Genomic DNA, 25,717 nt, shown 5'->3' with positions numbered 1-25,717 from the left:
CAAACACAAAGTTTGAGCCTATCTGTGTGTTTTCTTCAGCAAGACAATTCCAAACCCCTCGTTAGTGATAGGAGCCAACAATTAAGAAAGATGGCCAACCTTAAGGGGGCTTATGCAGTGTTTTAAAGGGAACTGAAATAGTCAGCGTTTGAATCGTTTTTTAATTCTTGTCAAGAATTCAGGGGCGTGAACTGGGCTATTTGATCTCAGACATTGTACTGTAGTCATAAGGGTTCAGGAAATGTCTTTCCTGGAAAAAGATAGAGGTGTGGGTCTTCTGATTGCTTGCAAGGAAAACTGGAAGGAACAGTTGAGAGTAGGAAGGAAGCTGTCCTCGAGCCCTAGATACATAGGTCCCTGGTCATCAGAATATGACGTAAGAGCAGCAGCAACAGTGCTAGATCGCACTAAACAAGGCTTGCTTGCGGAAGGTGCATTCAGAGCTATGGAATTTGAACTCTGGGCAGCTCTCCCCTCCACGTCAATCACGCATACAAATGCTGCTTACTTTTTCAAAGGTCCAAAGGTCCAAATTGGTTCATTAAAACATGAGCCTGAATCGCAGGCACTGGAAGACACCACCATATTATTTTAATTGATTGATTAATTAATTAATTAATTAATTAATAATAAATAAAATGTCTGGAAGTCCAAAGATGTTCTGAATGGTTTTATTAGAGATTTTGTTTTATGTGCATATGTATGTATGCCACATCCGCATATGTCCTCTGAGGCCTTTTAGAAGAGGACATTAGATCACTAGGAGCTGAAGTTACAGGTGATTGTGAGCCAAAGCACTCAGGATACTGAGACAGAAGGATTACAAGTTTGAGACTAGTTTGAGCTAACATAGTGAATACCAAGCCAGCTAGGCTACATACATAGCAAGACCCCACCCCCACCAAAACAAAACAAAACACCCACAATTCTCCTTCTGAGATGACAATGATGTAAAAATTAGAAATCCTTTTTTTTTTTATTCTAAATAGTTTTTGGGAGGGGGAGGTGATTACTTTAAGCCAGAGGTTCTCAACCTGTGGGTCCTGGCTCTAGAGTCTAACAGCCCATCCACAGGGGCCTAAGACCATCTGCATATCAGATATTTACACTGTGGTTCATAACAGTAGCAAAATTAAAGCTAAGAAATAACAACAAAATAAGGTTAAGGTTAGAGGTCACCACAACAGGAAGGGCTGTGGGAAAGGGTCACAGCATCAGGAAGGATGAGAGCCACTGCTCTAAGCAAACATTTGGTCTGTCCACCATTTGTTACTCCCCTCCCCCACATTCTAATGATGCCTCTCGGACATGACCTCTTTCTTTGCCCTTTACCCTACAAAAAGCCTCTTTTTAAATTTCAAGCCTGTGAGTCACTTCCCCTTGCTAAAGAAGTGCATTTTTTTTTCTTCTGTTTTTTTCTGCCTGGTGAAGGAGAGGGCCCCTGGGGGAATCGTGTGGGACAAGACTATCCTAACTTGCAAAGGTTTTACCACACCAAATTAATCTGTTTCGATTTAAATTTCACCAGTGTGAGAACTTGAGCAGATTTATTAAGAGAAATTAAGAGTGACTCCTGAGAATGGAGGGCCTTCAGGTTTTTCTTTTCTTCCTCTTGAAACAAACTCTTACTCTGTAGCCCACGCTGGAGCCCAGGCAGACCTCAAACTTGCAATGATCCTCCTGCCTCAGCTTCTTGAGTATTATAAATATTGGCATGAGCTATGCCCAGAAAAAGCTATTTATAAAACTGAGATCTTGTGGTATGGTCACCTTACAAGCATGGAGCCTTGATGGTGTGGACTTACTACAAACATTTTACAAAGAAACTGGCTCAGGAAAGTCACCTGATCTGCCATCGTCTAATCATCAAGCAGCAACCTGACCAAGATTAGATCACAGATTAGACCTGAGCTAGTTGCTTAATTTATTTTGCTTAGGTTTCCTCACAAGCGTAATGAAGATAACACTCCTTGCTGGTCTAGATAAAGTTATTTGGCCATTCCTTGTATTAGTTTTTTGTCTGCTCTTCTTTCTTCCTTCCTTCCTTTCTTTCTTTCTGTCTGTCTTTCTTTTTTAAAGGGAGGGTCTCACTGTGTAGCCTAGGCTACCCTCACATTCATCTTGTAGTTTAGGTTGGCCCTGATCCTCCTCTCTGCCTCCTGAATGCTGGGTTGCAGATGTGTGATTAGGATTACAGTCGCACATCAATCACCACGCCTCTCTCAACTCTGCTGTTACAAGGCAAGGATAAGGGGTTGGCGAGAGGACTCAGTGGGTAACAGTGCTTAGCCTGAGGGCCTGAGTTTACATCACAGCACCTGCATGAAAACCAGATGTGGCTGCCTGACATTGAGGAGAGAAGGCAGAGGCAGGAGAACCACTGTGTTTGCTCCAGCCTAGGTCCAGGTTCAGTGAGAGACCCGTCCCAAAGGACCAAAGTGGGAAGTGACAGGACAGGACACCGGATCTCCTCCTATGGCCTCTGCACTTGAACACACACACACACACACACACACACACACACACACACGCTCTCTCTCACGCACACACCTGTGCACACCTGCACCTGCACATTCGTAAGCATGCGTAACACACACGCCCACACAAGCAAAGGCAGAGAATTGGGTGAGATGGCACACACCTGTCATCGCAGCACTGGGGAACCTGAGACAAGAGGACTGCCAGGAGCTCAAGACTCCTCTCCAGTTCCAGGCGACCTGGACTGCACAGCGAAATGCTCTTTAAAGAGATGGGGGGAGGTGTTCAGGAGATAGAAGGGCTTGCGATCAAGCCCCATGATTTGAGTTAGGTTTGAGTTGGAACCCACTTGGTAAGAGGAGAAAGAAATGGTTCCCACAGCTCCCTTCTGACCCTAAACATTCCATACACGCTGGTTACCAACACCCCTGAAATTATAAACAAACAAACAAATGAACAAATAATGTAAAACCCAACAAGGACAAGCATGATGATGCATACCTTTAATCTCAGCACTTGGGAGAGACAGAGGCAGATGGATTTCTCTGAGTTCAAAGCCAGTTTGGTCTACTTGAAGACTTTGAACTCCTGCCAAAGCTACACAGTGAGAGAAAAGGGGGGGGGAAGGTGAGGGTAGGGGGAGGAAGGTATTTATTTCTGTGGTAAAACTAGAAAAGGGAAACAATAAGTGTTGGGAGTCTATAAACCCCACCCCTCAATTACCTGGCAGTAGCCACGTATGCTCCACCCCAGTGACCTGACACTATAAAAGGGGCTGCTTGTCCTCTCCTCTCTCTCTTGCCTCCTGGGTCTCTTCCTCTCCCACCCCTATCCCTCCTCTTCTCTTCCCTTACCCTCTCCCTCCACGTGCTCATAGCCGGCCTCTACTCCTCTACTTCTCTCTCTCTCTCTCTCTCTCTCTCTCTCTCTCTCTCTCTCTCTCTCTGCTTCTGCCACTCTCTTAACTCTCCCATGACCAGAATAAACTCTATTCTGTACTATACCATTGTGTGGTTGGTCCCTCAGGGGGAAGGGATTCCCAACATGGACCCCCCAGAGGCACCCCCCTTGCCCTCAGGCCTTGCCACACCTCCGTGGGTCATATGCCCCCCACTCTCTTCATCCTTCCCCTAACATTGGTGCCGAAACCCATCTTTTCACAACATTGGTGCCCCGTGACTTTTCCTTTCATTGATGCCCCGTTATCTTTTCCTTACAATAAGAATTGGGTGCTGAGATTTTTTTTTTTATCCTAGGACTGTTATGTGTCTATATTCTGTCAAGATGTATACTTACATTTTTTCTTTATGTATGTTATGCTCAGTCTCACTGTGTTTCCCTGGATGCCCTGGAAATAGTTACTTAGAGAAGGCTGGCCTTGAACACAGAGATCTGCCTGCCTCTGTCTTCCCAGTGCTGGAATAAAAGGTATGTGTAACCACACCTGGCTGAAGTTTTGAGAAGTTGAGAAAAGGAAGTAAGGCAACATATTTTGTAAGGTTCTGTGGAAGATAAATGAATCAATAAGTTGAACAGTTGGAGTAGAGTCAAACACATAGAAATGGGGCTATTAATGACTTCGACAGGCTTCTAGCCTATTGTTAAGAGAGTCTCGCTGGGCACTGGACCAAAGAGCTGGACCAGCAGGAGAACTGGAAGGAATCTCAAGTACCACTGACTTCAATGACATTGCACAGTCTGCTTTCCTGAGCTGTAAACCACGGCCTGCTGTGGCTGCTGACCCGTTGTCTAGGCTTGTGGCAATGCGCACAGCAATGAGAATGGCTTGAAGGAAAGGCCTCCTCCAGGTCTGCTGTTCATACAACGTGAACTGAAGTAGCAGAAAAACCAGGCTAGAGGGTACCAGCTGAGGTCCCCTCACTCAAGCTGTGGCCCAACATCCCCACTGCAAGGCCCCAGAGTCCCAAGCAAGCCCAGTTCCTCAGGAACAGGGTTCAGCCGCCCAGGCAACTGGGCTATCACGTGGCACGGAGACATAGGCAGGGCAGCCAGGCGACATATAACAGTCGCCCGGGCCACCTTGCCGTGCGTGATCTGGACCGTGCAGACTTGCTCGTCCGTCCCTCAGCTCTCCTGTTAGGTGAGTCCTGCACCAGGTCTGGTCCCCAGGCCTCTGCCGCTCTGCCTGTGCTGGGTCCGAACTACAGCAAGCGGTCGGTGGCGGGGCGGGAGCAGCCCCTGGCAAGTTGGGAAAGCTCTCCCTTTTGTTCTAGAGGTTTCCTTTCTGTTTGCATGTCTGTCTGTGATAGAGCAACTTGAGGAGACATTTTTTGGGGTGCTCCTCAGTATGGATAAGGCTCGAGCTTATGCTTTCAGGGCAATTCTAATTTAATAATGGAACTTTTGGTTGTATGTTGAGCTGTGTCTAAACAGGTTATGTTGCTGAGCAGATTTCATGTGGGTGGGGGATCCCGGGTATAGGAGATTTTACAGTTCCCTGGAGCCTCTCTTTCTTGAGCTCAGTCAGCCTTAAGGCAACCACTGCTAGTTCTTGTTCACAAGAATGATAAATAGAGTGAGTTTCGTAATCCAGATGCTGAGAGTCTGGCATGGTGGCCTGGGCCTAATCCCAACACTAGAAGGGGTTGAATTAGGAGCATCAGCCTAGGCTTTAGACAGACAGAGACTAAATAAATCAAGAACCAGCTTTAGTCCTATCACTTGGGAGGAAAAGTCAGGCAGGTCTCTCGAGATCGAAGCCAGCCTAGTTAGTGTGCAGCCTTGAGTTCCAGGACAGCCAGGACTATTGCCTAGAGAAATCCTGTCTCAGAAATCAAAAATAAGTTGATTAATTAATCAAGGGCAAGGCAGGTGTTTGGGGACACTAAGATGTCTTGTGTTTAAATTGAATTTTCTGCCTTTCTGGTTAGCGTTTTTGAGAACAGACATTTCAGAGGCTTCTAGTGTCCCACATCAACAGCTAATCTTTCCTATTGAAAGTGTGTGAACAGGTCCAGAGCCTCCAGTCAGGCTGTTGGCCCCGAAGACGGCTCTGAATTAGAGGGTGGGAAGCAGAAACTGTCTGCAGGATCTGTGTACCTGCTTAAGTTGGGACAGCAACTGATCCTCAATGTTCTGAAATCAGTTTCTTTTCTCCCCAGGTATCTCTTTCCCCAGGAGGAAAAATGGCATCGGTAGCAGTGGACCCACAGCCGGTATGATTTTTCACTACTCATTTCTTGGTCCTCTTCTTTCTCGTGTTTTGAGTCGTTACTATCCACTGTTTTGTGTCCACAGAGCGTGGTGACAAGGGTGGCCAACCTGCCCTTGGTGAGCTCTATCTACGACCTCGTGAGCTCCGCTTATGTCAGTACAAAGGATCAGTACCCGTACTTGAGATCTGTGTGTGAGATGGCAGAGAAAGGTGTGAAAACCATGACCTCCGTGGCTGTGACAAGTGCGCTGCCCATCATCCAGATACTGGAGCCACAACGTGAGTTTGCTTTTTCTGTCAGTGCTGAGCCTCAGGGACTGGGTAGGGTGAGTTTTCAGTACCAGCAGGAAACCCTGAGGCCCTGAAACCATCTGGTGTCCTTCATTCACACAGAAGGACTGCTTCGGAGCCATAACTGATGCTCTCGCTCATCTCACTCTAATAGAAATTTGCCAGTGAGTCACGGTGCTCATACCCATCACCCTGGCACTTTGAAGGAAGGTGGAGTGAAGGGAGGGGCTCAGTTGAAGGCAGGCCATGGCTACATAGTGAACTCCAGGCTGCCTGGGTTGCATCGTGGAGGTGGGCAAATCTTTGTGTTCAAACCCACTGGTCTACCTAGCAAAATCCAGGCTAGTTAGAGCTATGTAGTGAGAACCTGTCTCAGGACAAGACAACAGACCAAAAAGAAAAGAAAAAGTAAACTTCCAAAATGCCTTTGTGTTAATAATTGGAATCATCATGCAAAGGGGTGGACTGAATTAACTTTTTCAGACAGCATGTGAAAACTGAAAAACAAGTTTTTGTTACATTTGTATTTATTTTGTGTCCAAATGACTGTAGGTATTTGTGTGTAGATGCATGTCATAACAAAGCTCAGAAAATACTAGAGGTCTAAATCAGATTGTCAGGCTTGGCAGCAAGTCTTACTTGCTGAATTATTTTGCTTGCCCAAACATTTCTATTGGAGACACGGTTGCACATTGTAGCTCATGCTGGCTGGGAATTTAAGAAGTAACTTTGTCCTCAAGCTCAAGTATATCCCCCTTCCTTAGCTTCTCAAATGGCTAGGATTACAATCTAAGGCAGTTTGCCTGGTTTATGCAATACTGGGGATAGAACTTTGCTGAACTACATCACCAGCCTAAAACTTTCTTTTTGATATTAACATTATGGAGAAAAGAAAACACACTGTAGAGTTAATCCACTTAAGTTCAAAATGACACTATCTCAATGGGAGGGTTTTTGCTAGCATGTATGAGACTCTAAACTCAATGCAAGACCATGTATGAGTATGTGCCTGCATGAATGTGTGTGTACATGTGCTCCTGTGTGTGTAGATGTGGAGCTGTGAGATTGGTTCCAGGAACCAACCTGAATCAGTCTTTGACTTTTGAGGCAGAGTCTCTCAGTCACAAACCAGAGCTCACTGACATGGTTGCTCTGGCTAGTTAAGCTGCTCTCGGATCTCTGTTTATGCAGAAGCCATGATTACAGATGACTTGTAATCCACGCTCTGTGGATTCCTGGGTCTGAACTCTGGTCATCAATCTTTTGTGCTTGAAGTACTTTGAACCACCAAGCTGTCTCCCCAGCCCAACGCTATCCATCCATAAACTGGTTAACACCTTAGGTTGTGTCTACTTTAGGAAGGTGGTGAATGATGCTTTTACAGGTTCAGCCCAACTTTTGGGGGTAATATTTCACTCTCCATAGAATGTATATAGGAATAGCACTGCTGCATCTAGAATAATTCTGTTTAAATATCTGTGGAACTTGAGGTTGGAGAGGTGACTGAGGCTTAAGAGGACTGGCTGTTCTTCTAAACAACCTGGGTGAGCACTCACACGGTGCTTTACAACCAACTGTAACTCCATTTCCAGGGATCCGATGGCTTTTTGTTTTCCACAAACCAGGCTTGTACAACTGGTACACAGACATAATGCAAGCAAAACATCCAACATACACATTGATATATTTTCTTCAATTTTAGAAGAACTGCCAGACTCTTCAAATCTCTCCAAAACCATGAATGAACTGCTTTTCACAAACATTTGCCTCATTCCTCGAAGGGTAAATAGTGCATAGGATTATAGGAATCCTTTAAGAAACAGCTATCCCAATAGCAATAACCCTCCAATGAATGAATTTGGGTTGGATTCTTGACCTGGTATCATAAGGGGGAAGCTTGGACTGAGGTCTGGGCCTTGTTAGGAAGATCCAGGCTGCTCCTGTTCACTGGTGAGATCCCAGAATGTATCTCTATGTGCTGAGATGAATAGGGAGTAACCCAGCCTGGGTTACTTTTTCTTAAGTGAGGGTTCAGCAGAAGGTTGTCTCACTTGTACTGTCACCAGCATTGAGGCCCAAGAAAAGCTGCTTTTTCCACACAACTCTCCATTTGCCTGTCGCTGGAAGAAAGTTGCCAGGAATCTGCCAAATTTCTTCCTGTGAGGGTGAGAGAAACCAGCAAGTAGATTTTGTGGTTTTAAGAAAAACAAAACTGCATTCTTCTTCTTTTCATAATCAATAAATAAAGCCCATGAGGTATTGTCCCCGAGTTCACAATATGCTTACAGCAAGTGATTATTTTCCTGTGTGTGTTTCCTGCAGTTGCAGTTGCCAATACCTATGCCTGTAAGGGGCTAGACAGGATGGAGGAGAGACTGCCTATTCTGAACCAGCCAACAGCTGAGGTGAGTGTGGGACAGAGCTGAGGCTTGCTGCTAGGGGCGTTTTCATGTTTGCTTTAGCCCAGGCTCTGAGTGCCATAAACACACAAATGCCTTTCACCCAAACTGGAGCTGGAACTGACTCTAGTTTTGGAGGAGTGATGGCTACTCCCTCTCTTCCTGAACTGCTGTTTGGGTTGAGTCCAAGAGACCAGAGATGAACTAACCGCCTTTGGTTAGAACGCAGGCTGGTCTCCATCAGCTTCCAACTCCGCTCCTGGTGTGAAACTGCTTTTAGAGAACTGAGTCCACTTGGTGTGTAGGTGTATAAAACTGGGAGGGACAGTTGTGTGCCATGCTCACAGGAACCACATGCACACATGACAGATAAGCAGTGCTGGCAGAAACACTGCCTCCTCCATCTCAGTGACCCTACAGTTCAGACAATGCCCTCAGTTTTTCCCTCTGGTTAAGAACAGAGCATTGCACAGAAGGATGTGGGTTAGGGGGGCCTTGGGTTGTGCCATTCACCAATTAAATAGATAAGTTTAGTTATAGCCTTTAAATACTTTTCTTGTCTCTAAAAATTTCTTTAATGTTGCTTGAGGAATTATTTTCTATTTCAGGTATTTAAATTTTGATGAATGTTTGGTTAACCTGGTGGTGCATGTCTTGAATCTCAGGGTTCTAGGCTGACACAAGCTGTTCTCTGTGAGTTCAAGGCCAGCCTGGTCTACACAGTAAGACCCTTTTCCAAGGAAATTTTTGATGACTTATTTATTAATATCTAGTATAACTTATGTACAATGAACTTGTTGCTCATTCCTTCCCTAGTGTGTACAAGTCCGAGTTTGATCTGCAACACCACAAATATAGTCAACTTACTGTATTTGAAACTAGATAAAAATTAGCTTGGGGTATTAAGTTGAAAGCTTCATAAATTGAGATCTTATTAAGAGGTGGTTTTGAGGTGTTTGTTGCTAGTATTCCTGTGGCTATGTGCCACCCTCCCCTATGTCCCTTGCTGTCCTCTCTCCTCCCCTCTGATTCTTCTCTTTAACCTAGACTGACCTCTGTGCCCGTACTTAGAGGACCAAGTTCTACTTGGTCTGCAGTTTCTTTTCTGGAATGGTGTGACTTTTGCATGAACTATCTAAATTTATGTAATCTCACCAGTAGGTGATATGTTTCTGCTGTGTGTTGTTGGTAGTGATTGGTTGGTTGATTTTTGTTTCTTTGTTTGTTTGTTTTTAGTGACAGAGTTTCTTAGCCTAGGTTGCTCTTGAATACCATTTGCAGATAAAGGTGATATTAAGCTTCTGATCCTCTTGCCTCTACCTCCAAAATGCTAGGGTTATAGGCTTGCAGGCTCACGTGTCCCATTTCGATGTTGTCAGGCCTCAAACCCAGTGTTTCATGTGTGAATATTCTGCTAACTGAGCCACATTCATACCTGTCACAGGCTTCATGTCTTTTTTCCTCCCCTTACTTTTTCCTGTATGCAAATGGACCTTGTAGAAGTTTACTAGATCATTCTTTTGCAGAAGAGCTTTAAGATTCAGCCCAGAGCTTTTGTTTTTATTTGGTTTATAGTCATGGTTTCCTTGTGCAGAACTGGAACTGTATCCCTTGCCTCTTGCGTGATGGGGTTCTAGACATGAACCACCCATTCTATGAGTTTGAAGGACACTCTGTGATAGGCTGTGCTAACATACCTCTAATCCCCACATGGATAGGCCGAGGCAGGCAGATCTACAGAGCAATTTCAGTACAACTAAGGCTCCACAGGGAAACCCTGTCTCAATAAACAAGGCCAAATAAAACAACAACAAAAAAACGAAAACAAAGAATAATCAAGATAAAGTTAAATAAAAATACTATGTGTAAATTAACTTTGGGGGATTGGGTGGTGAACAGGGTGTTAATGCCACAGTGGGTGTGTGGAGGTCAGAAGACATTTTGTGGAAGTTGGTTTCTTCCTTCTGTCACGTGAACTCCAGGAGAGGAGCTTAGGTCTTCAGGCTCTGTAGCACCAGGTTTTATTGTCTGGGCCATCTTTCTAGCCCTAAGACAAATTCGTTTTCTGTCTTGGCTGTAGACCGGGCTGGCTTCCCAGGTCTATGATATACATTATTAATGGGCAAGTCATGGAGGCCCACTCCTTTAAATCCCAGCTTTATGGAGGCAGAGGCAGGTGGATCTCTGAGGTCCAGGTCAACAAGGACAGTACATAATGAGATCCTGGCTCAAATAAGAACAACAAAACCAAAGCAACATGTCTTGACCAATTAATTATTTTTCTGTTTGTTTATTTCATTTACACATAACAGTCCTGATGGAGTAGCTGGTAGGTCAAGTGACCTGAAGAAACCTCATTAAGTCTTAGTGCTGTGTATGCCCAAGACTGAGAGTAAGAGGGCATGCTCAGTCAGTCTTTGACTATTTTGCTATTTATCCTTTGCAAAACTATGAGTGTGTAATTGCCCATGTTTCTCCTAAGCCGCCTTCTCGGTTTCTTTGCTTACAGATCGTTGCCAATGCCAGAGGCGCTGTAACTGGGGCGAAGGATGTAGTGAGGACCACTATGTCTGGAGCCAAGGATTCTGTGGCCAGCACCCTCTCTGGGGTTGTGGATAAGACCAGAGGAGCAGTTACTGGCAGTGTGGAAAGGACCAAGTCTGTGGTCAATGGCAGCATCCACATGGGGAGTCGGATGGTGCAGCTCGTAAGCAGTGGAGTAGAAAATGCACTTACCAAGTCAGAGCTGCTGGTGGACCAGTACTTCCCTCTCACCCAGGAGGAGCTTGGTAATGGTGCTTTTGTGCTGGAGTTATGTTTGAGTCCTTTTGAAAGAGTTTGTTCATTTATTTAGAGACAGGTCTCACTATGTACCTGTGGCTGGCCTGGTAACTTGGAAAGCAGACCAGGTTGACCTTGTACTCGGACACCCGTCTGTTTCTTCCTCTCAAGTACAGGGATAAGTGTGTACCACCATGCTCAACCTTTGTTTATTTATTTTCTTTTTCTGTTTTTCCTCTTTTGCAGAGATGGAAGCCAAAAAGGTGGAAGAATTTGATACAGTTCATAAGCCAAGATACTGTGAGCGGCTGGAGTCCCTGTGTGCCAAAATCTGCTCCCGAGCCTACCGCCAGGTTCTTGTCAGAATTAAAGATGCCAAACAAAAGGGTACCTGGTGAGTACCCTTTTATTTTAAGGACAAAAATAGAAATAATTATGATAATTTAGAATTTCAGTACTGGGGCTGGATAAATGTCTCAGTGGTTTAGAGCAGTAACTGCTCTTCCAGAGGTTCTTAATTCAAATCCCAGCATCCACATGGTGGTTCACAACCATCTATAATGGGATCTTATGCCCTCGTCATGTGTGTCTGAAGACAGCATCAGTGTATTCATACAATAAATAAACAAATCTTTAAAAAATTCAGTACTGTATGTGAACATTGCAGTGGGGATGTGGAGTGTGTCAGGTGACTCTAGAAAAGGAAATCCCTGGGTGCCGAGTTCAGCTACCTCCCTGTTCTGTGGCGTGAACACATGTGATACTGTTTTCAGTGACCCGGAGAAGGGGTTGCTGCTGTGAACTTTGTTGGACTCCAACACTGAGAAGACTTCGGTGGGGCTGGAGAGAGGGCTGAGTGGCTAAGAGCACTTTGTGCATTTGCAAAGGACTCAGATGAGTTGTCAGCACACACAGCAGCTAAACCCACCTGTAAGTCTAGTTCCAGGGGACACAACACACTCTTCTCACTTCTGAGGACACCAGGCACTTACATTGGCACATATATATGGACATACACTCACACAGATAACATAGAAACAAATAAGTTTTTTAAAAAGAAAAGAAAGAAAGGAAACACTTTAATCCCTGCACTTGGGAAGTGAGAGGCATCTATAATTGGGACATTTGTGAGCTGGAAACTGGTATGTTCATTGCAAATTCTATGGCAGCTACGACTAACACTTTATCTAAAAAAAAAAAAAAAAAAACTAAACAAAAAAATTGTTAGATATTTTCCTCGTAAATACTTTCCCTTTATGGTATTCTGAGATGGAAGTAGGGGCAGGTTGTGCATTATGCACACTAGACTATTGTGCAGCCGCTACGGACGCCAAGGTAGAGAACAGCATGTGCTGTACTGAAGGGCAGTTTCTTCTAGGAAGCACAGGTAGCTGGTAACAAGGACCAGGAAGGCTGAATCCTTTTCCTCTTTTTTGTTTTTGAGACAAGGTCTTGCTGTGTAGTTCAGGCTGGCCCAGAACTTGAAACACAGACAAAGCTAGCTTCAAACTTGTGGCAATTCTCCTGCCTCTGCCTCCCCAATCCTGGGATTACAGGCACTTATACTTACAGTGTACTTATATGAAATAAATAAATCTTTAATAAAATAAAAAAGTCAAAGTTGGTTGTATTGGCTGGTATATGTAATTATCAGTGAGTCTGAGGCCAGCTGGAGATACATGAGATTTCATCTAAAACAACAAAAGCTTTTCCACCTGGTTTTTCCTGTGGTTGTGCCTTGGTGATCCACACATGGACACAATGACCTCCAGAGAGGCTACTTAGGTTATCAGAGCCAAGCGCTCCTCATCATACACTGGTTTTCCAAGACTGTTCTCGTTCCAGCAGCTCCGTTTACAGTCCTGAGGGCTGTAGGTCCCGAGGAGGTGAGCTGGCTCTCCCTCTGGGGTTGGAGGGTCCAGAATGCTGAAGCTGCCTTGTAGTAAACACATTATCAACTCTGTACACGAAACAGACTCCATTGGCTCACTTGTCGAGCTGTACTATGTCTCTACACAGAAGCATTACAGCAATGTAGGCCATGTATCAGAAACCCCAGACTCCACTTTTAATCTGCCAACTAGGCACATAGCTCAAGCGTCTTACTTAAATGATTGAAAGTTGATTTTTTTTTTTTTTCCCTGAAAAAGGGTCTTGCAAGCCCAGGCTGGTCTTGAGCTTGTGTTCATCCTTCTTCAGCCCCCTGAATGCTGGGATTACAGGAGTGCGCCATTAGGTCCAGCCTAAATGCTAGTTAAATAAATATACTTGCTTATAGGTAGGAGTTCACTGTGTAGGTTAGACTGGTCTCAAACTCACAATGCTCTCACTTCAGAGTTGGAGCGATGGAACACGGACAGTGTGTGCCATTACTCCAGCCTTTGCTGTCTCTCACCCATTCCCTTTCCTTCACTCTTCCGTTCCCTGACCTGCCCTCCCCTCTCTTGCTTTCTTTCTTTTCTTCTAAGAGTTATTTATTGTATATGAGCACACTGTTGCTGACACACCAGAAGACTGCATTGGATCCAAATTACAGATGGTTGTGAGCCACACTTGTTGCTGGGAATTGAACTCAGGACCTCTGGAAGTTCTTAACCTCTAAACATCTCTCCAGCCCCTCTTGCTTTCTTTTTAAAGGGTTCTCAGGCTTGAACCTAAGATCGTGTGTGTGTGTGTGTGTGTGTGTGTGTGTGTGTGTGTGTGTGTGTGTGTGTGTTAGGCAAATGATCTCTTCCTCCCAGCCCTCCCCCTTTGTTTTTTGTTATTGTTGTGTTTGTTTGTTGTGGGACAGAGACAAACTCCATATCCCATGCTGGACTAGAACTATGTAGCCCACACAAACTTTAAATTCATGTTAATCCTCTTGAGTCAGCCTTCTGAGTACTGAAAAAGCAGGTAGTAAGCCACCATGCCTGAATTCTGTAGAATTTATTAATGTGTAATGTGTCTTGGATCATCTCAATCAGAATGACTTGAACTTCTTTTTAAATATTTCTTGATTGTGTCCTTAATGTGGTAAGTCAAAACTTTGAGTGATAAGCAAGCTACACTGGTATGGTCCTGTTTTCCCAGGTTTTGAAGGCAGAGGCAGGAGGATTATTATAAATTAAAGGCCAGCCTGATCTGCACAGCAAGTTCCAAGAGAGATACTACTTCAAATGAAGGAGGAGGAGAAGCAAGAAGAGCAGGGGGACAGAGACACGCAGAGAGAGAAACTGGAGAAGAACATCAGAATCTATCCCCTTCCTTCCTTGGCACTAAACCCAGGGCCTCATTTTAGGCAGCTCTCTTCTAAATAGCTAAATTCCCAGCTCTCTGAATATGTTGGTATGGTTCACTTCTGTTGTCAAATTGGTTGGATTTAAAAGACACTTCGGCCAAATTCGCATTTGGCCATGTCTGTGAAGGTGTTTTCAGAAAGGTTCAGCTCAAGAAGGGAGACCACTTGGAATGTATGCAGCAGCCCCATGCAGAGGCATGTGTGGAGTAAATCAAGAGGGAAAAGGCTCTAAACATGATGACACACATTTGTAATCCCAGCACTCAGAGGGTAGGAAAATAAGGACTTTAAGCTCATCTTTAGCTCTCTGCTTAGTTCTCAGACTCAAGGCTACCCTGTGCTACATAGCAAATTTCAGGCCAACCTGAGCTATATAGCAAGCCCCTTTCTCAAAAGCTGGGCATGATGGCTCATGTATGTAGTATCACTTAAAAGGATAAAGCAAAGGGATTGCTGAGAGTTGTAGGCTAGCCTTGGACACTAAAGGGTTTGAGGGCAGCCTGGTCTACAAGTTCAAGACTCTCTATGAAAACAACAACAAAGAAATCTGTGAGTCTGTAAGTTTAAAAGATTGAGATGAAAAAAGTAAAATTGGTTTATGACACAAAATGGTTGATCTTGAGAGAATGGCCCGGCCAGCTTATTGTTTGCGTATTTCTCTGGCCCTGAAGTCACGGAGACTGCCTGTCTCCGCACCTGCCTCTGCCTACACACAGTGCTATCATTAAATTTGTGAACTATCATGCCCAACTTTAAAAAAAAAATGCCATGTTTCCAAACCTTCTCTTCTCCTTTTTTCTCCTCTTCATCTTTAGTTTATTTATGGGGCTGGAGAGATGGCTCAGGGGTTAAGAGCACTTGCTGCTACTGCAGAGGCCAGTATTCAATACATAACTACATCTCTAACTACAATCTATGCCCCCTTCTGCAAACATGTCTTACTTGCCGTGACAGACTGTACCCCCTGAACCATGAACCCAAACAAAGCCCTCCCTCATTAAGCTGCCCTTGTGTTACTATTATTATTATTGTTGTTGTTGTTATTGGAGACTCGGTTTTTCCTGGAGCCCTGCCCGTTCTGGAACACATTGTATAGATCAGGTTGGTCTTAAACTCTGTCTCCTGAGTGCCAGCCACTGCCTGGCTTAATTTTTTTCCCCAGACAGGCATGGTCTCCTTCTATAGCTCTTTGTGCCTCAGCCCAGACAGAATGCTGGGGTTAGAAACACGAGCCAGCAGTCCCAGGTGTCTCTAAGTCGCTTCTTGCCTGGTGTCTGGTCGCAGCAATGAGAAAAACAACTAGCACGGGGCAACAGGCATGCACTGTTCACGTTTCAGGTCACACCATTTACACAACCTCTTTTACGTAACAGTTTCTAGGAAGTCGAAAACTGGGTCACGGCATTTGTATTAACCTATAGCTTGCTTTTTACACTAAGCAACATTCATCCTGAACGTTAGCTCCAATATCTAGATCCATGCAGTCGGTGGGGAATTACACAGTCGCAATGATATGATAGGACCCAGCTTGTTTGTTTGTTTGATCTGAACAAACCCTGCATTCTTTGACTCTTTAAGATTCCAATCAGCTCTACTTGTTACAGCATCTAACAAAAATATTGCAGATATTTTTCTCCTTCCATTGTCAATTTATAAGGATTCTGGGTCAAAATAAACATCCTGAGACATTTTTAAAAAGCAAATGAGACAGAGCTTACGTATGTGTGTGCTTAAACCTTATTCCCCAAAACCAAATCTAACAGGGCCTTAGAGCCAAGAACAGCTGGTTGGTTTTGGTTTTAAGACAGGGTGTGGTGATGTAGCCCTGGCTATGCAAACCAGACACGCCAGGAACTCACATGACCTGCCTGCCCCTGCCTCCCTGTGCTGAGATTAAAAGCATGCGCCACCACAAACAGCTGGTGTCTTAACAGCCAGAGATGCACATTCATTTAACTGGAAGGCTGAGCTGAAAGCAAACATGGCAGTAAGCTGAAATCTGTCAGCTAATTTGATAAAACAGTATTTGTCAGCCATTTCTTTTAGCTGATACTTCTTTTTTTTTTTTAGCTTTATAAAATGAAAATCAACAGTCTAACATAACTATAAAGCTTAAGTTCTCGTTTTCTGCACTGTTAATCTTTAAATAGTTTTTAACTTAATTTGTTTGCATTATATTTTTAAACTCCACATTCCTTTCTATATAGTTGCATATCAAAAATACTAAACAGTTTCATGGTTTGCTCAAATGCATGTAGGAAAACATAGACATAACAGCTTAAATTTCTCTTAAAGAAACATTATTAATTTAAAGAGTTCCAACATTTTTTTTTAATTTCAGCAATGATTATATCTGAAACGTATAACATTTAAATCATTATTAAAAGGTTAAAAACCAAATTGATAAATTATTGTTTTTCTCTTCTTATTAAAAATCCAGACAATGAGTCATATCAAGAAAGTTCAAAAGGTTACATCACTGCTATCTGAGTTGCCCTCGGAATCACTGTCCCTTCCTACGGGGACTGGGCCTCGAACTGAGGACAGCAGCAGGTCTTTGATGGGTTTCTTGGGGTTCTTTCCAGTTCTGTCTTAATTGCTCCCGACTCCGTTTCCACTCCAACTCATTTATAGTCAGGTTCATGCCGCCAAACACCAGAGACCTGCTCCTTGATCCCCTTCCCGGAAGACGAACACTGTGGAGAGATCCTGTTGGGGTAACTGGGTATGCAAGTCGTTGAAATGGCTGTGATAAATTTCACATCCGGACACTTCCAGGCGAGTCCACACAGGTGATGGTTTATCAAGGAACAGAGGGAAATCCTTGGCTTGTACACACATAAGACCACCCACATGCATGCACTCGCCAGCTCTCGTAACTTCTTGAACATAATCCATTCCTGAGACCTCAAAAACTTCTCCAAATTTGTTCTTCAGTTGAGTTGCTTTCCACCAGGCTAGCCTTTGCTCAATAGCTCATTCGTCATCCTCTTTCTCCTCCAGATCCTTCAGAGTCCTGTCTTCGCATGTTTTCACCACTGAGCCGCTCCTCCTTCTCCACCACCTCCTCCAGCTCTTTCAGGAAGGATGCCCTTTTTACTCAGGAAGTCATTCCACTTGGTCCTGCACCTTTGCCTCCAGGCACTCAGACCTGACCTCTGACCCAGCCCCTCCGGTCCTCTCTACGCATGCGCAGCCAGGATCCCGGTTTAAATTGCAGACTTTCAGTCATTTTGGAAAGATTTTTTTCAAGCCTATCATATGTTGTAAGAATCAGGGACACTTGGCTAGCCCGCCAGGCCCTTGGCAGCTCTCCAGGTGTCAGGTAAAGATCAACCCGTGTGCTGTGTTTGCTTTGTGGATCCGAGGGAGATTCTGTGACTAACTTTCCGTGTTCCTGGTGAAGAGACTATCTGGCTCTCTAGTTTCTAACAGTTTCCAAGGCAAGATTTAAAAACCTTCCAACTGGTCCGTTATTTAAAGGGAAGGAATTTGAGCCATCTATCAAGCCTTTAGTGTTCCAGCTCCAAGCTTGGGGGCGGGGGGCAGAAGGGACCTGCATAGACCTCTGGCCTATACCCAATATCTTCATGTCTCATTTGACCTCGGTGTTCAGCTGAGCCCATGGCCCCAGAAACCATCCTGAGGTTTCAGGAAGAAGTTGTTCATGCTGAAGGTGGGTGTAGAGAACCAGATAAAAATCTCTTTCCAATAAATAGGAACAACATATATTTTTTTTTAAAGAATCTCTTTCCAGACCCCAGTGGTGATGGCACACCCCTTTACTAACAGTACTCAGCAGGTAGAGGCATTTGTATCCCTCTGATCAAGCCCAGCCTGGTCTACAGAGTGATTTCCAGGACAGCCAAGGCTACGCGGTTAACCCTGCCTCAAAAGACCTAAAACATAACAATCTCTTTCCAGGAGCGCAGACAGATGCTTGCATGAAGTACATCCGGCACACACTAGAAAGACAACTTTCAGAGGAGCTACATGCTTGGTTTCAGACCCCAGGAACCAAGATGCATATTTTACATACGGAGGCAGACCTGGCCTCCAGATTCTCCCAGCATCCCTCAGTCCCTACCTGGCACACCCTACCCCCAACCCTGAACCTTCCAGCCCAGGGACTAGGCTGCCCTCCCCCTAGAGGCCCTTCCCTATATAATCCAGACATTTTGCATTTTGGTCTCTCTTCTCTTTCTTCCCCTTCTTCTTCCTCTTCCTCCTCCCTATCTCTCTTTCTCTTTCCACTCCTCCCCCTTTTCTTCATGGCAACCTCTGCCTGGCCTCAGTCCTTGGGGCCTGTGAACTCACCCATTAGAGAGCCACTTCCCAATAAATCTGCCTGTAATCTAATCTAATCTGGCCTGAACAGTCTCATTTCACCAGCAGAGAAATAACCTATCCACCTGGAGCACGGTGTGGTGCCAGACAAGGCTGGCCTCTGGCCTTACTGCTTCCTCGACTAGTCAGTTACACTCTAACTGTGGTGCCTTAGCACTTAGAATGTGTGCTGGAGGCTGCCATTCACGCTCACGCCCCATGTTGGGTAGAGCACATGGCTTCACAGTCCTTGTTCCATCTGTGACTCCAATCCCAGTGACCTCGCAGTGAGCTACTCTGGTTCCCTGATGGCCTCAATCCGCCCCACTTCTTGGCCCTGGCTAGGGCAGCTGAGCACCTCCAGCCGTGACTGGGGAAGGAATATCCACTTGTCTCCTCTGATGTGGGGACCACATTCAGGGCCACACACAGTAGTCTCAGAGGTCCAAAGCTAGTGACTAAGCCTTATTGCATCCAGTCCCTGCAGCCTGAAACCTCTCATTTGGCCCATCCATATTTACTGATAAAGTTTGGGCCTTCCCCTGAGCTGGAATACTGCCTCCGCTCTGGCTTTCAGGGATACCATCTCTGGGCAGGCTTTCTCTGGACCCAGCCAGGAGAGACCTGGAGCCAAATGCACTCACAGTTGGGAGCTGTCTCCTGAGCCCTCCTTCTTTCCCTTTCCCCTACTCTCCTGCGGTATCTGCCAGGCCCTGGCCTCACAAACAGAGGAAGGAACTTGTCGCCACTTCTCTCCTAACTGGAAGCTACACGTTAGTGAGAGAGAGAGACAACCAAAAACAGAAGAGCATTTCCCAGAAAAGGAAAATAGACGGTGCTGGGGACAGACTCTGGACCTGCGGCACTAAACGAACAACTCTGAGCTGCATTCCCAGGCCCTCCCAGAAGGAAATACAGGTGACTTCTGCCTTCCATTTCCTCCCCTTCTCCCTGTACTTCTCGGGTCTTTTCTCCTCCTCTTCCTCCTTCCCCTCACCTGACACACACAAACGTACACACAAGCACGTAAACACACATATGCCTCCTTGCACACATAAATGTACACACAAGCACACACACACACACACACACACACACACACACACACACACCACGGCTTGGAACACATACCAAAGTGGTAGGATTACAGGCATCCACTGTTATTCCTGGCAGATACAGTGTGTATTTCCTATAATGTTTAAAGATAGTGATTTTATATTTCTACTTCTAAATACAAAGGCACACATTTAAAAGATTAAAAACAAAACAAAACAAACAAACAACCCCCCCAGTGGTCACCTCTATCAATCCCTCTGGAGGCAAAGGGAGAAGTTTGAAGTTTGTCACAAGTTTGGGTCTAGCCTGCTCTACATAGTGAGTTCTAGGCTAGCTAGGGCTCTACAACAAGAGCCTGTCTCAAAACAACAACAGATCTCTCGATAGCTCAGGTGGTAAAGCACTTGCTATGTAACTATGGGAACCTGGCTTCAGATCCTGAGCATCAGGCACAGGGCCAGACGGCTCAGTGGTTAAAGACCCGAAGTCCAACAACCTCACTTTGTTCCTCAGGGCCCACAGGGAGGAAGTGACTCCCACAAGTTGTCCTTTGACCCCCACACATGGCATCACTCTACATAAGTAAAACAAAACAATAACAAAAACGGAACTGTAATTATATTTTCATTTTTAACTTTTTATTTATTCCTTGTGAGTTTCCCATCATGTACCTCAATCCCACTCATTTCTCCATCCCTTCATATCTGCCCTCTGCCCTTGTAACCTACCCCCCTCCCCAAAATAAAAAACCAAAACATCTCACCGTACAGGCTGTGACGTATGACAGCGTGTCACACAATGTGCCCTTCTGATCACAGAAGTTTACTTGTGACTGTTCATTGGTCTGGTCCGAGGCCTATGGCTTCTGCTACTCTATTCATACTGAATCCTCCCTGGGACTCCTGTTGTTGCTCTGTGTCATGGAGGTCCTGCAGCTTTGGATCTGCAGGACCAGCCCCTTCATGCAGTTTGTAGATGATGTAAATGTTGGGGTGGGCCGACTCAAAGCCCTGGAGCTAGGCCTGAGTGGTAGCTGAGTTGTCGAGGCTTCCAGCTCTCCACACCACCAGGGCCAGCTCACCCAATGCCACAGCTAGCCAGTGCCGGCGTTAGTGTGAACTGTTTAATTAATACACGCAACGAGCCAGAAGCTGAGCCAGCTCTCCTGATCTTATACCCTTGGGCCTGTTCATCCGTGTCTCTGCCACCAGGGCCAGCTCTACTGTGCTGCCAAGAGAGGAATGGAACCAGCTCTTCCCAGCCCTTGAACATTAACATGGTCCCAGGTGACAGCCCAGACCAGGGACATCAGTAAGGTCTTAGTAGTAATGTGAGCATAGACCCAAACATGACCCTCAGAGGCATCGCTGGCCAGGACTTCAAGTGGCCTCAAGTGTCAGGGCAGACTACTCAGATCGGACTGTTTCTCTCCACCTACCTTTTTTATGGTTGATTCTCCAGGGCTCCCAACAAGCAGCTGATGATCACAGAGGTTTAGTTAGTCTTAATTGCTAGCAACACAAACCTCACACTTAGTCAAAGACCTATCTTAAAAGTAGACGAGTGACCCACCCAGGCCTGTGGTACAAGCCTTTTTAATCCCAGGACTCCAGAGGCAGAGGCAGGTAGATCTCTGTGAATTCAAGACCAGCCTGGCCTATATAGTAAGAGCGGAGTGGACTGTTAACCAGAGCCTTTAACGTGTGTAAGGAGGAATATCAGGTCAGAAGTGAGGTAGAAGCTTTTGTGCAAATCATTTAGCACAACTCACCAAGCCTGTGTGTTTATCATACCCCAGTGAATAATATGTCAGTTCCCGGGAATACTGCCAAGTATACACGTGTGTGATGGTACCGTCAGGAATTCGAGAGTGCTCATTCACAATGGCAGCTCTCTGTGTAGTGGAGGGAGGCTGGGACTGCAGGGTCATGTAAGCCAGCCTACAACAGTGAGTTCCAGGCCAGCCAGGGTGACAGCCTGTCTCAAAAAAAAAAAAAAAAAAAAAAAAAAAAAAAAAAAAAAAAAGAAAGAAGGAAAAGAAAGAAAGAAAGAAAAGAGAAGAAGAAGATGGAAGGAAGAAAGAAAAAAAAAACCAAAGATAACATTTCACATAGTTAATGTCTAAGATCTCTGTGAGAGCTAGAGCAACATTCTCTCTTTCTTTCTCTCCTTCCCTCCCTCCTTTTTCTCTCCAAACAAAGTGAATATAAAGCTCTGCTTCTTCCTCACACACTGAACAAGAGGACTAGTCATCGGCCTTCCACGAGCACAGCTCCTTGAGGACGAGCCCTTTCTCTGTCAGGTCAGGGGGCTGCCACCCGAGCTCCCAATCTCTGCTTTGGCCTTAAGCCCTTGGCCCTCTCCTCCTCTCTCTCCAGATGCCCTTCCTGTTCCCATGAGGCATGAACAGTGCCCTTCTGGTGCCCTGATGCCCACGATGATGAGAGCCATCTTCTCTCACAACTCAGCGCGTCTCTTGGTGTAAACCGTCTTCAACTCTGTTCAGCAGCCCTTCTTCCACACCCCATGTGAGTGAGGTGTATCACTTTCAGTCAGTGTCACATCTGCCCCAGAGGGCTGCTCCTTTCCCAGACAACCATTACGGCTTTAAGAAGAGAGCACGATCACTCTGACAAAACATCCTCTGTCAGGCTAAACTCAGATACTGATACCGGGAACTCAGGCAATAGCTGTTCCTCGCCAGGTACTGTCTGCAGATTCCAAGAAGTGCCTAGAGGTAGCAGGCCTCTTGTCCCTCTGCCTCCTCCCTGCTCTGTGGTAAGTGGCGTTGCCGGGTGCTCACAATGGCCGCATTCTTCTAGTCACCCCATTTCAACAGTTAAGACTGCTACTCCATAGCCCAGCATCGGTGGGTTTGTGACATTCCCTGATAAGTGAGAGCTCTGTCCTGCTTAAATCCTCACTCCCCCAGGTTGGCCACACAACTACAAACCCAAGTGCCTTCTTGTGAGGAGGAGTGGGGGTGCAGGATGAGAGAAGGTGAGTTATTAATCAAAGAACAACTTCAAAGTCGGTGTTGACGGAAGTTTTATGGCCAGGCACAATGGCTCAAGTCTCTAATCCCAGCACTTTGGGAAGGAGCCAAGGGAAGTTAAGGTCATCCTTAGCTATACACAAAGAACAAAGTTTGAAGTCAGCCTGGGCCCCAGGCTGCCCAACATCAGAGTTGACTAACACGGCTTCCTGAGGCATTTCATGGGATGAGGTTTATCTTGCATAACAGAAAGCTTTGTAGGTATACACCCACTCAACGTTTAGATTCCAAACAAATCTATGCCTTCATTCTGTAGTATTATTATTCCCATTTTTTCCATTGCTGAAACTGGCAAATACCAAGGGCAAGGCAGAGAACTGTCTCCTCGCAATCTTTCTCTAGTCTACTCTTCCAGCCCACAGCCCAGAAGGCAGCCTGCCCCAAGAATCGGAACTGGGTTCTAACAATGCTTTGCTGGTAAGCCCCAGAGAAAAACCCCCTACTCATTGATGCCATGTGCCTTCGGGTGTTACTTTCTCTAACGAACTTAACCTCTCTTAGCGGACCTCCTTCTTGTGCTCAGTTGGCATTTTTAGACATCCGAGAAACAGCAGGCACTCTTAACAGCTGGGCCATCTCACCAGATCTCTCTGTCTCACCAGCACAGAGCTTCTCTCAATAGTCTCCGAGTCACCCTGCCAGTTAGCTGTATGACATCATAGAGGGACAATTTCAGGAACTCCCACCCACACTCCCTTAAGGATAATCTGCATTTTAACAAGATTCCAGGTGTTCCCAGGTGTTCGCATTCACAAGTCAGCCAGACCAGGCACTTGTATTTTTTTTTAAGATTTATTTATTATGTATACAGAGTTCTGTCTGCATATATGCCTACAGGCCAGAAGAGGACACCATATCTCATTATAGATGGTTATGAGCCACCAAAATAGTTGCTGGGAATTGAACTCGGGACCTCTTGAAGAGTAGTAGCCAGTGCTCTTAACCTCTGAGCCATCTTCCTGGCTCCCTTTTTGTATTATTTTAAGACAGGTTTTCATTATGTAGCTCTGGTTTGCCTCAAATCAAACTCAGGGAGTTTCAACTCCAGCTCTCTCTGCCTCCCAAGTCCACCATCACTGACTACAGCCAAGATTAGAAGGGAAGTGGGAGGTGGGGCTGGGTGTGGCAACCACATCCTTAATCCCAACACTGGGTAGTGTGAGGCAGGCTGATGTCTCTGAGTGTGAGGCTAACTTGGTGTCCTTATTGAGCAAGGCCAGCCAGTGTTACAAAGTGAGACCTTACTTCAAAAACAAACAAAACCCGGAGGGGAACTGTATCGGTCTATATATATTAAGGGAATTTATTGTAATTACTTACAGTCTGTAGTCCAACTAACCCAACAATGGGCAGCTGTGAATGGGTGGCCTAGATTAAAGGTGTGTACCACCTGTTTGAATCTGTAACTTGCTTTGTCCCAGGCTGACCTTGGACTCAGAGATCTGCTGGCCTAGGATTAAAGGTGTGTACTACCTTGCCTGGACCTAAGCTTTTTATGGTCACTGTGCCTCAAGATCTCCATGTCAAGAACCAGGTCAGAAACTTAGGTTTTTCAGCCTCAAGATCTGTATAAAAAAAAAAAAAAAAAAAAAAAGTGAGGGCCGGGCAACTCCATTTTCTTGGGAACTGTTCTTTTCCCATGCCCTTTACCTAGTCTCCTGAACTGTGACAGCATTCATTGTTTTAGCAAATTATTTCTAAAACTCTATGAGGCTCTGGCTAGCCAGAAACTCACCATGTAGACCAGGCTAACCTTGAACTCACAGAGACCCTCCTCTCTCTGCCCAGTGCTTAGACTAATGGCATGTGCCACCACACCCAATTCCCATATCCAAATTGGTGTTTCCTATATCCCAGACTGGCCCATATTCTATCTGTAGCCAAGAATAATCTAGAATTTCTGATCCTCCTGCCTCTACCTCTCAAGTGCTGAGATTTTACAGGTGTGAACCATCCTGTTTCATTTTGGTCAAACCCAGGCCTTAGTGTAGGTTAGATATGTGCTCCACCGCTGAGCTACTTTCCTGTCCTCTGGGCCTGTCTTCTTCCTCCAAGACCCCTTTCTCGTGTGCTTTTCAACACTGCTTTACCTGGATTGTGTTCTCTCATCTCCTGAGCATAGGTCCTCTAATAGTCTGAGAATAGTGGGGAAACACTGGTGCATCATAGCATGACCTGTTCTAGACGGTTAGGAGAGAAAGGAGTAAGCGACAAGCCAGTGAAGGAGAGTTGGGCACACAGGGCACACTCTGTAAAGTCATGTCCCACTTCCACCCAAAGAAAGCACTCAGGTGTCAGCCGTGGTTAGTGATGTCTATGCTGAGTATAGAGGCCCACGTAATGAGATTCTTGATTCGTGATCTTAGGAACATTTATCTGGCAGTGGGGAAGGACATGGACCTATAAAATGTCCCAAGAATAGTGGCAGGGGTGTAACTCAGTGGTAAAGTTATGCCATGCATAAGGCCATGGGTTCAATACACATGTGCATACACACAGAGAAACATACACACACACACACACACACACATACACACACAGGGGGGGGGGGAGCACAGAAGGAACATTAAGGAGCTTCCGAGCGGTGTTGAACAGATGATTGCATAGAACCACTATCGTTTGAGGATAACACCAGCAGGAAGTGTGGAGTAGGAGATGGTGTACTGAGCAACAGAACATACTGAAAACCAAGAAGGGTGCCTTTAGAAAGTCTAAAATAAAGAGCCTCCCTTCCTTAGGGCTCATGAAAGAAAAAATATTTACTCCTAGGGAGGAATAATAGGAAGATTAAAGGGGTAAATTGGGGACCACTGTGAGTTCTATGACCAGAAGTGGCTGGAGTGATTGCAGGGCCATTAAGAGCTATTGTGGGTTTT

The 25,717-nt window shown here is 45.4% G+C and overlaps 1 protein-coding gene and 1 pseudogene across 2 annotated transcripts; one reads left to right on the top strand and one right to left on the bottom strand.

Moving 5' to 3' along the window:
* Positions 1–5,624: 5,624 nt before the first annotated feature.
* On the top strand, positions 5,625–11,522 carry LOC308424954 (perilipin-2-like; the record flags this gene model as incomplete). Its single annotated transcript, XM_080922125.1, has 5 exons — positions 5,625–5,654; positions 5,737–5,932; positions 8,267–8,349; positions 10,853–11,132; positions 11,371–11,522. 5 exons carry the CDS (start codon positions 5,625–5,627, stop codon positions 11,520–11,522), a joined length of 741 nt encoding a protein of 246 aa, XP_080778251.1.
* A 5,345-nt stretch (positions 11,523–16,867) lies between these two features.
* On the bottom strand, positions 16,868–21,716 carry LOC308424953 (phosducin-like protein 3; annotated as a pseudogene). Its single transcript has 2 exons — positions 21,558–21,716; positions 16,868–17,586 (listed from the first exon to the last, which is right to left on the bottom strand). The product of its transcript is annotated as a phosducin-like protein 3 (transcript).
* Between the last annotated feature and the right edge of the window lie 4,001 nt (positions 21,717–25,717).

The sequence above is a fragment of the Micromys minutus genome (assembly GCF_963924665.1).
Source record: "Micromys minutus genome assembly, chromosome: 9".
NCBI lineage: Eukaryota > Metazoa > Chordata > Mammalia > Rodentia > Muridae > Micromys > Micromys minutus.
Note: the sequence above shows the minus strand (reverse complement) of the source record. Positions and strands in the feature narration are given on the sequence as shown.